This window comes from Trichosurus vulpecula, chromosome 1, assembly GCF_011100635.1.
Source record: "Trichosurus vulpecula isolate mTriVul1 chromosome 1, mTriVul1.pri, whole genome shotgun sequence".
Taxonomy (NCBI): Eukaryota; Metazoa; Chordata; class Mammalia; order Diprotodontia; family Phalangeridae; genus Trichosurus; species Trichosurus vulpecula.
Window position 1 is genome coordinate 539816273 of NC_050573.1, and position 15320 is coordinate 539831592.

The 15320-nt window shown below is 37.1% G+C and overlaps 1 protein-coding gene across 1 annotated transcript in view; it reads right to left on the reverse strand.

The window, feature by feature from the left end:
• Positions 1-2278: 2278 nt before the first annotated feature.
• LMTK2 (lemur tyrosine kinase 2) overlaps positions 2279-15320 on the reverse strand; it is a 110349-nt gene continuing 97307 nt past the window's right edge. Inside the window, exons 13-15 of the mRNA XM_036741409.1 lie at positions 8248-8380; positions 7764-8003; positions 2279-6643 (exon numbers count right to left, since the gene is read on the reverse strand). Coding sequence (XP_036597304.1) covers positions 6615-6643; positions 7764-8003; positions 8248-8380 — 402 coding nt within the window. The 3' untranslated portion in view covers positions 2279-6614. The remainder of the gene's footprint in view (positions 6644-7763; positions 8004-8247; positions 8381-15320) is intronic.

Consider the following 15320-nt stretch of genomic DNA (forward strand, 5'->3'; position numbering starts at 1 on the left):
CCCATGCTGTTTAATAATTTTTAAAAATTTTACCTGGATAAAGGCATAAATAGATCAAAACTGAAGATAACTCAAAGCTGGAAGGGATAGCTAAGAGATTCAATGACAGGCTAAGGATCCCAAAAGATCTTGACAAGCTTGAGCATCAGGCTGAATATAATAAGATGGCATTCAACAGGGATAAATGAACATTTTACATGGATTCAAAACAATCAACTTCATAAGTATAAGATGGTGGTGGTTGGAATATGGTTAGATGGTTTGTCTGGAAAAGATCTGGGTAACTGAGCGGACTGCAAGTTCAATAACTTAGCAGTGTGTAATTCTAGTCAAAAAAAGCTAATGCAACCTTAGGACACATAGCTCCCAGGAAATAAGTGAGTCTTTCTATATTCTGTCATGATCAGACCACATCTGGAAGGAATATTCTATTCTAGGAGCATAGTTTAAGAATATTGATAAGCCAGAGGTTGTCCAGAAGAAGGCAACCAGGATGGCCAAGTCTTGTTTGTCATGTGAGGATCAGTCAAAAGAACCTGGCTTGAAGAAGACTCAGCAGAACATGATAACTGTCCTCAAGTACTGAAATGGCTGTGAAGTTCTGAGAGGCTAGGCTTGTTCTGTTTGGCCCCAGATAGGATTGAAGTCTGGAAAAACTTCTTAACATTTAGAACTGTCCAAAGTGAAATGGGCTGCTTCAAGAGGTAATGAGTTCCCCTTCATTGAAGATCTTTAAACAGACTGGATGTCCAATTTGTCTGCACGTTATAGTAGACTATTTGCATATTATATTGGCTATTTGTGCCTGATCTGTGGTAGAGCCTTCTGAGCTTGTATTGATCTGATCAGCCACAGCTGGACACACTGTACCTTGACTTCAGCTTCAACACTGTGATGTCATTTTGGTCTTCTTCGAGGATGAAGGACAAAAAGAACTACTTTTGGTTGTGCGTTAGATTGGGTGGCTGCTGAGGACCCTTTGAGCTCTGAAATCCTGTGATTTTTTATTGTCTATAGTACACAAGGATATTTAGCTGGCATGTACAAAGGACCTCTTTAAGCCATCATTCCCATTTTCTTTCAAGTGACTGAGGATGAAAGTTACACAACGCTGCTTTAAGTACTAGGAACAAAGAAATCAGTAGCAACACAAACCTATAACCCATCTAAGTAGTAAGACAAAGTCTGATGAAGAGGTTAGAGAACTCTGGATGTTAGAGAAGGGTTATAGGACTCCTGATATGAGTCAACGGGAGGTAGGTAATCGCTCAAAGTAGTTTGGCCAGTCCATTTGCAGAGATAAGAATAAATGGGTGAAGAACGCCAATTGCCCTGATTTCAACCTTCATTTGGATGGCCACTCTATACAGCTTACCCAATATTCTATCTAGGACGGACAGTCCAGATGGATAATAAACTTGGGCCTGGAGTTGAACAGGAAGAGTGGATTTTCAGGACACTGAAATACACTTTTACTCATCCCAAGATTCCCATGCAAGCAAAGGCCCATCTTTTCAACACTAACATTCCATCGGGTTTCCTCTATGGCAACAAGGCATGGAATACTATTGTTTCCGAACTAAAAACGAGTATCCCAGGAGAGGTGCACAGCAGGTGTGAGCAGCCTACATGTCCCTAGGAATGAAGAAAGAGGGGTGTGAGACGTCATCAAGAAATTGTATGATAGGAATAGGAGATGGGGGGGCGTCATTGGCAAGAATGAAGGATAATGGATGGACAGCCAGGGTGCTCCTCTATCAAACCTCTAACGTCAGGAGAAAGCAAAGGAGGCCTTTGGCATGTGGGACGGATCCTCTGGGGCCAACTTTTGGGGGAGAGAAGGACAAGAGTTGCACAAGATGGGCAGACATGGATAAATCGTACTTATTGCTGGAGGAAATTCCCAAATTGATGAGATCAAGATCTAGTTTAGTATTTGAATTAGTAATTAACATGAATATATATAAGTATTTCTACAGTCATAGTGTAAAAGAGTTGTAGGGCCTAAACAAAAGATAAGGAGGGTACTTACCATTCTGGAAAAGCATTATCATTACCTAGAGATACAGAAACCTGATGAACTCCCGAAAAATAGAAGAGATTCTTAATTTAACCAGGACAATTTAGATGCTATCCTAACTAAGGGGGCAGGGGTGGACCATTCAGGACCACTATCAACTCCATGAATCTACATGGTTTTTTTTTCTCTTATGGTGAAGATGCAGTAAATGACCACAGAAACAGAGATTATAAATATATAACTATATTTTTATTTTGAATATTAAATAATTTTTAAATTACAAGCAATTTATTGAATCACACTATGCATGATCAATATACAGTAGAAATCTTACAATTTAAAAATGTACACAATTTAAAGACAATTTGACCTGAAATTTCATTAACTATGATATTGCCATAAACCTCATATACCTGTATTAAATTACAATATGAAAACCCTCATACCTATGATTTTATTACATAATTCCTCATTTACAAACATAATTCAACATTATATATACATCAGTACCATTATCAAGTTACACCTAGGCCTGTGCAAATCTGAACAACTTATTAAACAAAACCAAATTATTTTAAGTCATTCGAACATATCTTTAAACAGGCTGCTGGTATCACAAATACTGTCAACACATTTTTAAGGTCTTTTTTATTACAGAAATTTTGTTTTTCAAATCAAAGACTTGAATACCATTAATATCTTAGAATATTGTTTTCGTGACTTAAAGCTGAAGTTATTTTGTACACCCCACTCTTATTTTAAGGCTGTTTCTCATAAGGCTAATATATTTTGATGCTACCCATCACTACATCCAAACAATTGGATTTATAACACTTGATTCACTTCTGGAGTTTTAAATGAAGTGCTTAGTACATAATTGAAAACTCAAGGTTCTTCCCTTTAGCCAAGCCCTTCAATACACACTCAAAAAAATTCATCAAATCCTATAAATTTACTCTTTAAAATAGTAATAAAAGGAGGTGGCTTGAAAGGATTTTTAGTGCAGCACAAATATACAATAACCTTTCCTAGATAAGCCCATTTCTACAAAAATGGTTACCCATCCATTTTTACATCTAAAAGCCAGATTACTGAATGTTTTGTTTCAAATTAAACACATTTGTGGTTTATTTACCCTGAAGGCCTAATTTATAAACATTAAATCAGGTTATCAGAGATTTTGGAAGCTCTTTTTACGCATTTCTATTTTATGTTGATTATGGGGTCACATGAGAAAATCAGTTAACTGCTTTAGATAGGCAATTTTAAACCATATGGGGTTTACATGATAGAATTCAGTTATTCAGCAATAAACCACTGAAAAAATAAGATGCAACCTAAAATCGGATACTTTTTGAACTATCAAAAAGAACTTTAGGAATGAATATTTGTTGTGAATCAAGTATTATAAACCAATTCTACCTAATCTGAAGAATCCCAATGATTTACTTTCAATTGCATAATCTATTTTGGAACAAATAACATTTTAAAAAAATCCTACTGTTTGTAACCAACCCCCCCCTCCCCAATTTGAACAACGAACTACATGCTAATATTTCCAAACACAGAGTTGACAATTATAAATCTATTTTACTGAACCATCTACTGTGTATTGCTTGAAATTTCAAAATACTATGCTAACACACATTTAGTAAATAAATTCTACCTTCCATATCCTAATACAGTAAGATTTTTCCATAAATTCCAATCTAAATTGATCATATAAAGATGCATGTTTGGCAACTAGTTACATGTCATTTAGACTCAAAGAAGTAGCTCTTTATTGAGGCTCAGGGTAGTACTAATTAAAAAAAAATCCATTAAATGGAAGCTATGTGGCTAATCTCTTTGTACATGGTGAAGAAGAAATTACCTAAAAGTTTGAAGAAAACCTTGCTGGGCTGACCACGTGGGTTCCTTGGGGGGTGGGGTAAATTTTTTTGTTTGATCTTTGAATCCTCAGCACCTACCACAATGTACTAGCAGGTGCTTACTTAATATCTGCGGAATCTGCCTGAGGTTAGTAAGTATAAGCTGAATTTCTATAGTTACAGCTTTGTAAAATAGGAGCAGCCGCCTCAGTTTTTACTCAGTTTAGGTCAGTGATTAGCTATAAAACATATCATTCACGACCAATACTCAAGGAGTCTCCATAGCAAGAAATTCAGAGCTGAGGTTTAATTTTGGCATAATCATATTCTAATGCCCTGTGATTTAAAAAGAAAAAAAAATACACACACAGAGATATGAATATGGTTTCTGAAACAGGATTTCATGCTCTTTGGGGACTCCTGCAAGTGTTTAGTGTATACAGCAAATAGTGGTTTTAAAAAGAGTCACAGTCTCTACTTTGAATTTTTTTGCCCTGTGGAAATTTAATGCTACTACAAGAAATTAGTCAATGTATACATGTAGTAAGTAGGCCATAATTTTACTACATAAACTTACAGATTTTATAAAAATTCGCATTACTAAACTGAGACCATAAGTTATAAGGTGCTGTGGCCTACTGGTCTTAACTATTTTTTAACATTTAGTAACAGACTGTGACCTACAATGTTTTCAAAGCTATTAGAGTAGTGGAGACTGTAAAACATACTTACTAAAGAGAGTAAGGCTTCTTATACTTGGGTCTTAGGCGTGCCTGCTGATATAAAGAACAATGTTCTATGGCATCAACTAACCCACTGATTGGCAAACTTTCCCTTATGATAAATGGCTTCACTATGAACTTGATTCTTCACTCAGCACAATATCATTGCATCTTTTTGGCAATGGTAAACATAGTATTTGGGGAAGCCTGTCAGTAGGCTTACCTGTGGCCACTATCAATTTTCAAAAACAAACACTGCATGTTTTAGAGTAAATTCCTTTCCCCCTTCTCTGCACAATCACAAAGCTGTTTCTCAAGCATTCCAGTCTCTTAAAAATCAAGTGCTTTTAAACAGTAAAAAAGCAGCACCGTGACTTAATCCAGGAGGAAATATCCAGTCTCATGAGCACTGGGGCCAGCTTATGGTCATGCCCATCTAGTGGCAAATTTCCCCAAATCCCTGCTTTAGGAAGGAAGGAAAGAAGGAAGGAAGGAAGGAAGAAGGAAGGAAGGAAATGACTTCTGTGCTCAGGCCAGTAACAGAAACATCTGAAGGGTCTGTAAGATCTAGCTAACACAATTTTAAAGCTAGCTGCCACCTTAAACTGCAACACATTACTCATTTCATGGACTGACCACCATACCCTCCAGGAGAACTATTTGGAATCAACAAGGTTCATCCTGGGAGGCTGCTGATTTATTCAACTGCTCACATCAACCAATGACAGTGTCTAGGTAAGTGGCAATTAACTTTAACTTATTTTAAAGCAGATAGACTTTAGGGGTAGCATTTCTCATTTTCAGTTTTGGTATCACTGCTTTTTTAAAGCAAAGGAAAATAAAACTGTCACTATGAAAGTCTGATCTTTTAAATTAATTTTTGAGAAAACTTCATGACATTACTATGAAGTGTCTGAATCTCATATTTAGTTAATACAAGCTAAGAAATTTTATTTGGGCCAACCTTTACAGTTGCTTTTATTTTTTAATCCAGGGAGTTCAGGAGCTAAATCATTTCTGCATCCCTTTAAAAACAAAAAAGTAAGAATCACTGGTTAAACGACCCTTCACTTATTTAGAAAGAAGCCTGATATCCTTAAGTCACTCTAAGAGAAGAAAATGAAAATGCAATTGATTCAGCTGAACAACCCAGATCAGTGTTTTCAGACTCCTCAAAAATATTTCCTATAAAAACATGAACACTGTAACATTCAGAATCATTTATCATTTTGAAAAATGGTACTGGGTTTAAGATTCCAGCAAATTCTACAACAGCATAACACTCATTTAAATTTTACAAGTACCATGCATAGCAAACAAAATATAAAAAGAGGAGAAATCAAACTGGCAAACAGCCCTAGCTTGACCTGCTTTATTTTCCTTGAATAATTTACGATTCTGATTCTGTACAATGTTGGGGACTCTAGGAACATATATCCATAGTGCAATTACAGAAAGCAAGGTAATATGTATTTAGTGATCTTTCCCCGCCAAGAATAAATATGGCTCACGACTGACCAACTATCATTCATACGGTTTCAGTGACACAGCCACCTGTTGTACAGACACAATTATATATAATTCTATGACAGGTGTAGGTTCAAATAGAATAAACTACATGGAAAAATATAAAAAGAATATGATACAATCCCATACATAACCAGAAGGTTGTGTAATTGCTTTACAAGTTTATTACAAATAACAATTGCCTGAAGAATTAACACTTCAAGTTTTTTTTTTTAAAACAGCTGTAGATTCATCTCTTCCAAATGAAAAGCAAATTGCACTGATTAAAAACACACATTACAAATACACATCAAAAGTCCTGATTTAACATTTCCTTTCTGTGTTTCTTGATTCTCCTCTTCTTACTCCAGAAGGAGCCTACAGTGACTCTCTGAACACAACTGTGTTCATCAGTATTTACACTGTGCAGGCCATCAGTGTGGGCACGCTGTCTTGTATGAGCAGTTTCTGATTAAAAAAAAGTATTTTACCCACTTAATCTTTTTCTCCATCTTCACTGCTTCCTATATGGCAAAAAGACAATAAGATGACATGAAGATAAACAATTTTCGTAGGGTAAAAATTTTCTAGTTCAAATTCAACACAAATTCCATTATGTAGAAAAGTAAGCAATTGAGGACTTAACACTTGACTGATTTTTCTCCTTTAAAGCAACACCTGCCATGCTCTCACACAGAAGAAACACATCTGTTTAACTCACACATCTAGTTCAATGTCACGTGAAGCATGCAAAAAAATTGAGTAGATTTCTCTAAACATCTGCCTATTTGTAGGACTACTGGGTAATTGGTATTATCTAATCAGTGCAAGTAAAATATAGTGCAAGTACAAATAAAAGCTCTTTATATTACTTTTAAATTATTTGATTTGCAAACCTCAATTGCCAGAGCACCTATTAACATTTATCTTTAAATCTAGCTATGAAAGAAGGTGGTATTTATTCTAAGGTACTATTTAATATGTATCCCTGTCCCTTCACTTCTACCCTATCTACCACACATTGATATTATTAAAAAAAAAAACCAAATAACCCCACAAAACACTTTACGGCAAAAGAGAATTCTTAGAGGAAGGTGCCACCATAGCAAAGTGTGGTCTGTTACCAAACACATGAATTCAGGAGCTTAAAACCAATCCTTTGTATTCTTCTTTCTGTAGTCAAAGGGCAGGGAGAGAAGAAAAGGTTTTTAAGGGCAAGAGAATATCATGCCCCATCTCACAATGATTCAGAGTGATTTCTAAAACTCGAACCCAAGATCAAAAAGATACTGGGGAGTAACAGGTCATGCTCCTTCAGGGAGCTCCTGTTCTGGTAAAGGGAACCTAAAAATCCCCACCGGACATTCAGCATATTTGGTTTTACTGAATATACCCAGTTTGTGGTATAGCACAGATATAATAAAAAGATGTTACCTCATGGAATAAGTTCTAAGGCTTGTGATTATCTTATTAAGAGTTTTCTATGATGGATGTAGTAAACAAGATACTTTGAAATTAACCTGTATTCATATAGTAACTTCTACCATCTTGGTTGGCTTGCTTTCTTTAATGAAGAGTTGACATCTCCCCTAACCTCCCACCCCAAGTGTTTGCACATGCATCCCCTGTCACACAGGCACTCACCTCCTTGTTCAATATCTGAATCAGTGAGATGTGTAAGAGAAAAACTTGCGATGTTGGCAGGAGAGATAGAAAACCTGGAATAAGGCGATGCATGTGACCAACTCTGTTCAATACTTCTAGATGGTGGGGGAGGAGAAAAGTACTTTGATGTTTGAAGAGAGTGCTTGGAACCAAGGTTATCTGCTGTTTTTGACATAAAAGACTCTTGAGAGAAGTCATCATCCCATTCAAAACCTCCACCTGAAAAAAAAAATTCTGGTTTTGGAATTGCTTTTTGATTATTCAAAAGAAAAGAATCCAAATACACAGTACTCTGATATTACACACAATAACATTTGCTGACAATAATTAACAAAAAGACTTGTACTGAAATGAAAATTCTCTGTAAAAGAGATAAATTGTCAGGTAACGTTGAGTATTTGTAAGAATATAAATGAACTGATAAATACTTCATTTTAAAGCTTGTCTCAAATTTTCAAAATACCTTCTTCATCGGTTGAACTTTCTGAGTTTGTAAACCTGTTCAAGTAATTGGGACCTAATGATGGTGTTGCGCTATTAGAGTCCTGATTATTTGCTTCTGCTCCTCGGTGTCCCAGCTCTTTGGTTGGTGTTTCCTAAGAAAATAAAAATTCTAATTATATACTATATGGAAAAAAGGGAAAAAATCATGTTAGTCATCAATTTTAGCCAACAACCTGGTCAACAAGATTTGTTTCTGTGTTCTCTTCTCTGCCCTGTCTTTGCACCCCTTCATTCCCAAACAAACCTCTTCCTCTGCTTTGCCTGTGCACATCTACCTGGAATATGTGTGTCTTCCCTCTTTAAACTGTAAGGTTCTTGAGGTCAGGAATTGTATTTTTACATTGCTTTGAATCCCCACAGCATCTAATAGAATGCCTTGGATGTGTGGGCGCTCAACAAAGACTTGCTGATTAAATCATTACGTTATTTACTTATCAGAATTTTGTTCGAGCCCTCCAAGAAAAAATAGTTAAGGTAAGCCTGCAATTCACACACAGAATATATAATGGAGAAAGTTTAATTTTTGTTGGGGGCACTTCAGACCAGGTCTAAGTTTTCTTTCTACTCCTTAATACAAAAAATTTCATTTTACCAGGATTCTTTAGTTAACTAAAACCAAAAGTGAAAGGAAAATGGGAAGGGGGCAGGGTATAATAGAAGGTCAAATAAATAATAGCAAATTAAACTAATTAGGCAAAAGAAAATGAAACTCTTGTCCAGACAAGTTCAAAAGAAGAGCTAAAGCTTAATATTCAATTTGTGTCTTCATTTCTAAACTCCCTAGCTAATTTCCTCTATCACAGCACTTCATTATGTCATTGTATGACATCATCTGATTTTTCTGTATTATTAAAACCCATTAACATAACCTTCAATTCTCAATCTCAAATGAATTGCTTTGTATAGTCCTCACTTACCATGATGGCAGGTTTTTTTTTTTTTACATTTGAAAAGTTACACATAGGTTTCCAAGCCTAAAACTAATAAAGGCAACATCAAATCTGAATCATAGAAAACAGAATTTCAAAGTTGGAAGGGACCAACCCATACTTGAAGGGAATCCTGACTATACCATAACAGGTAAGTCATTGTCTAGCCTCTGCCAGAAGACTTTCGAGGAAGGGAAACTTCACTACCTCTCAAGGCAGCCACATCCACTTTTGGACTTTTCTATCATTCCTCCCACCCCCAACTACTCCTCAAATGATATGGACTCAAGGCCCTTTGCATTGTCCTTATATCATGTTTATATTCACATTCAAAGTAGGAAGAAATCAGAAAACATTTAAAAGGCAGCAACCATATTTTTAAAACAGGTATGGTATAGAAAGTGCACTGTGAGAGAGATTTCAATTCAGGACCAACATCTGCTAGTTCTATCATCTTGAACAGATTAAACTCCTTGAGAAAGGATTCTGTGAAGATGGTGGAATACGTCAGAAAATTCTAAGCTCTCCAGATTTCCCAACAAACAAGACAAAATGCCTCAGGGTGAACGTAGAGCACTAAAAACAAACACGAGTTGGGGCAGAACAGTGGTCCTCCTGGGACAATCAGGAGAAGATCTAAAGAAAAATCTCAGGACCAAGGTTTGATCCCAGTGAAGAGGAAACACCTCTAGGCTAGCTCTGCTGAAACAGTAAGCTGGGAGCCCTGGGGCGAGCTGGGTTGGGAGGTAGCCTTGGCCCCAGTCAGAATTTTAACCTCCTGAACAATGTGGGGAGGCAGGCTGGGGAGATGGGTGTCTGAGCAGGGAAAGATTATTGAGGAAACTTCTGCTAATAAAGGATGTCAGGCCCAGCTTTGCAGGCAAGACACAGGCCTGGGGGAGAAGGAACCAGCACATGCCTGTGCCTGGTGAATACAGAAGCAGTGAGGCAGGATGCCTCTGGCTGTGGGCACTCACAGGAGGGTGGAGGTCTTGATTTGGTTCCAGGCCAGAGGCACCATCCCCCATACCCCAAGACTAGAGGTGATTACAATAACAAGCTTCTACAAATAAAAAAAATTGAGCAGACTAAGGAGAAAGAACCCAGACAAAGAAAGTAACTATGAGAACAGAGAAGACCAGGAATCCCCTTTGGAGGAGGATAATGAAGCAAAAAAAGCCTCTCCTACCCCAAAGAGTAATGTCAAACGAGAGATACTGAGGGAAAAAAAAGAAAAATAAGAACAATCCAAGAAAAACAAAGAGATTATAAAAAGAAAGTCAACCAACTACAAGAGAAGATGCAGAATCTTAAGGAAGAAAATAACTCCCTGAAAATCAGAATTGGGCAAGAGGAAGCCAGCAAAGTTATAAGAGACCGAGAAATAACAAAACAAGATATAAAGAATGAAAAAATAGGAAAGAAAGTAGACTATCTCATAAGAAAAACAACTGACCTGGAGAACAGATCAAGAAGAGAAAACATAAGCATAGTCAGACTACGCGAATGTTACAAGCCAAAAAAGAATCTTGATACAATAATACAAGAAATATTAAAGAAAACTGTCTTGAAGTGTTAGAACAAGAGTAGAAAGTAGAAATAGAAAAAATCCACCAATCATTGCCTGAAAGAGATCCTACAGGAATTCACAGCTAGATTCCAAAACCCCCGGCTCAAGGAGAAAACATTACCAGCAACAAGAAGAAAACAAATATGGTGGAGCACAATTAGAATCACACAAGGCCTAGCAGTGGCTGTGCTAAAAGACTACAGGTGTTGGAACACTATATATGAAAGACTAAAAGAACTAGGGTTGTGGTCACACCCAGCAAAGTTAAGCATAATCCTGAATGAAAAAAAGGACATTTAATGAATTGCAGACTTTCAGGATTTTGTGGCAAAAAGACCTGAAATCTTTTTTCTTTTAAAGAGGCAATCAGGGTTAAGTGACTTGCCCAAAGTCACACAGCTAGTAAGTATCTGAGACTGGATTTGAACTCAGGTCCTCCTGACTCTAGGGCCAGTGCTCCATCCACTGTGCTATCTAGCTGCCCTAAGACTTGAAATCAATAGAAATTCTGACATACAAGATCTGAGAGAAATATAAGGTAAACATAAAAAACTAATTACAAGGAACTCAATAAGGACAGACTTTTTATCATCTATGACTTATTAGTAATTGGGTAGTTTGAAAGAAAGATTGGAGTAGAGCCAAGTATGATGTGAAACTGAACTGTCTAGGAAAAGGTAAAAAGAGGAATCATCTTATACAAATGAGGTGTGAGAAGAACTGACATGTAAGAATTAGATGGAGAGGAGGGCTGGTAGACCTGGAACCCTCCTTTCATCAGGAATGGGTTAAAGAGGGAACAATACATATATATCTAAAAAGGCATAAAATCTTTTAAATTTGGAAAAAAATAAAAAGCTAAAGTGATAGGGAGGGGAAGGGGATAAGGGAGAGATCTTTGGTGGGAGAGTAAACTAAGTAGTAGAAGGGCAAAGTAGCAGGTAGAAGTAAAGGCGTCAGGAGGGATAAGAAATAGGAGATAGACCCAAATACAAAATAAAGATCAAGAATAGAATTTATTAGGGAAAAAAAGCAGGGGTAGTAAACATGATCTCAGATAAAGTTAAAGCTAAAATAGACTTAATCGAAAGAGAAAAAAAGGGACACTACACGATATGTCAGTCATATTAATCGATATTGTTTAAGACTATTTAAAATAACCAGACAGCATACGGCTGGAATATTGTTGTAGTACAGGAAATGACGAGTTGGTGGGCTTAGAAAAATATGGAAAGACTTGGATCTATGAAGGAAAACATTATCTACCTTCAAAGAGACAGAGGACAAACAAGTGCAGTAGTCTTACATAGACGCATATGAATATATCTATATATGAGTAGGATTAGATACCTAAGTATATGTATGAGAATAAGTGCATGTATGTGTACATGCAGGCACAAACATGTATATGTGCGCATGCACATATACATGCATGTATATATGTGTTTATATATGTGTGTATGTATATGTTTTCATATATACATACATATATATACACGCACACACACATAATAAAAACTATCTGTGCCTAACTAGCCTTCTTGGTGGGGGGGGGGGGGGGGAGGGGAGCAAAGGAAGGGGTCAAAAAGAACAGTACCGAACAAAAGAAAACTTAGAAGGAAGCCAAGAAAAGACAGGCAGCTCAGAACTTTATATAGGCTTTCTTGAAATGGAAATTGATTGCTGTCTATTTTGAATCTTCTCTTATGTTCTGCTGCACACATGGCAATGTGTTTTTTCTTATTTTGTATTTAAGTTTATGTTTCTTTTTCTTATTGTGTATTTAAGTCTTAGTATTTAAGTTTAAAAGTTTTTTTAATAAAAAAAAAACTCTTCGAGCCTGTTTCTTCATTTGTAAAACAGGAACAACTCTAGAAATACCTACACCTCAAGGGGTTGTTGTGGAGAAAGCACATTGTAAATCTACATAAACCTGAGCTGCTTTGGTTTTAAACTATGCAACACTACAGGGGAAAGAACTGTTGAGATGAAAAGAAACCACAAGCTGAGAGCAGACGAATTCTAATAAAAAGCTTGAAGAAGCTTTAGAAAGCAGGCTTCTGTGCAACAAAGGTGGGACAGGCTGAGGAAAGTGGAAGGAGCAAGGAATCCTTTTGTTGCACTAGCAGGAGGAGTCTTCATCCCTGTGGGCCCCAGACTGATTCAGAAAATCACAAATTAACATTACCTATGTTATACTATATTTTTATTTTGTTAAACATTTCCCAGTTACATTTTAATCTGTTTCAGGGTTTTGCTCAGTCTGCAGTCTGACACCTCTGCTATAGCAGACATTGAGGAAACCTGTCCCTAAGCAGGAAGACACTGAGTAGAAGAGCAAAGAAAATGTGATTCCGTTGTAAATGGTGAAAGGAAGCCAAACAATTTTACATAGACTGAATCTCAAGGAGGATAATACCTCAGCACATTCTGTAGATGTAGTTCCATCCCATATTGGCAAGTCTTATTTATAGAGTTAAATCAAAAGTTGCAGAGATGACCTCGAATGAAGACTATTCAGAAATAGAAGCACTGTATCTCAATGTCAAGATATTTGTGAAATTAAGCATAGTAATTAAAATTGCCTTTCAAAGAGTGTAATTTTGCTTGCTCAGGACCCTTCGATGGCTTCTAGTTGTTTTCAGGATAAAATATAAACTCCTCACCTTGGCATATAAAAGCCCTGCACAATTTGGCTCCGTCTACATTTCTAGGCTTACTGACTACATCTTACTACTCCCCCTTCACCTTTTATGTTGTTGCTGTTAGTCATGTCCAACTCTGTGACCCCATCTGGGGTTTTCTTGGCAAAGATACTGGAGTAGTTTGCCATTTCCTTCTCCACCTCATTTTACAGATGAAGAAACTGAGGCAAACAGGGTTAACTGAGTTGCCCAGAATCACACAGCCAGTACGTCTGTAAGACCTGATTTGAACTCAGGAAGATAAGTCTTCCTATCTCCAGACCTGGCACTCTATCCATTGGACCACCCAGCTGTCCTATATACATTCCAGGAAAACTGGCCTACTTGCTGTTCCCTGAATTGGCATCTTATCTCTAGTCTCTATGCCGATGCATAGGCTGCCCTCCCTGCTTGGAATGTATTGCCTCCTTACTTCCACTTACTGGCATCTCTGACTTCCTTCAAAGGCCAGCTCATCCTCATCAGCTGCCTCTAAACGGGAATTATTTTTTCTTATTTTCCCTAGTCTTTATACTGTACTGGCTCAGCCCATGACTCCCTGGCCTACTTAACCTCTGAGCCAGCAGCTGCCTTACACTGGCAATATCTTTACATCTAACGACTTCCTCCTCCAATTAGAGGACTCTTCCCCTGAAACCTCTTTTTGAGGAAGTATCCACCACAGCTACACTTAGTTCAAACCTGGCTCACCCTCTGACTCTCTGGATTTCTTCTTTGCCCCTCCCTTTTATGTGTTGTCTTCCTTAATCAGGAAGTCTTTCTTTTTACTTCTATTTGCATCCCAGTGCATAGTATAATACCTGGCACACAGTAAGAGTTTAATAAATGCTTTCTGTTCTGTCCTTCCTCAAAAGTAATATACATATTTATCTATCTACATGTTGTATCCAACCAGTAGAAGATAAATTCCTTTAAGCCAGGGATCATTTGTTTGTTTTGTCTTTGTATCCCCAGGGTCTAACACATGCTTTTGCATATAGGAGGAGCTTAATTGATGCTTACTGGATTGAACTGGACCCCTTAAACAGGTATCACCCTGAAATTTTGTTATCAAGGGGCAGAAATGATCACAAAACTTAAGCCAGATAATGGTCAGTGGAAAGAATGCTGAATTCAGATCCTTACTCTGTCACTTAGTATTTGTGTGGTCTTGGGGCGTCACAATCTCCCTTGACCTCAAGTTTCTCATTCATAAAAAAAGAGCATGAGACAAGATGACTTCTTCAGTCTCTTCCACCTAAATTTATGATCAATACTCTTCTTCCTTTTTGAAGTGATTCTCACAGCCACTACCATAATAGTTACTATAGTGCTAATTATTAATCCCGTTCCGCAACAGCTAGGCCCAAATCCCTACTCTTACTTTACTTTTTTCAAAGGGCATATATTAGGAATTGGAAAAAAATTAGCTGCTGTCACCTCATTATCTTTGTTGGTTATCTGGCTTTAATTGACATGATGTCCTCTTAATAGCAATCACCTAACCACAACCAGAGTAGAATGGTCTTTGCTAATGTAACTTAGCTGATTCAGAAGGCAGAGGGCCAGAGAGCACTACCCATGAAGAATATTTTACTGTGTATGCCAATAAAAGTTTAATTTATGCTTATTATCTATGCTTCTCTCTGGAAGTCACAAAAATTTAAAGGTTTTAAATCATCTGTGCAATGGTTCTGCTGAGTAAGGATTAAACATTGTTTGCAATTTTTAATACATGAAATGGAGGCACGTTGGTGGTGAGGCCATTCAGCGAATTGAGAAAAAGAACTTGGATGTGTATCCCTCAATTTAATCTGATTTCATGCCTAGATTATGATGCTAAAAAATG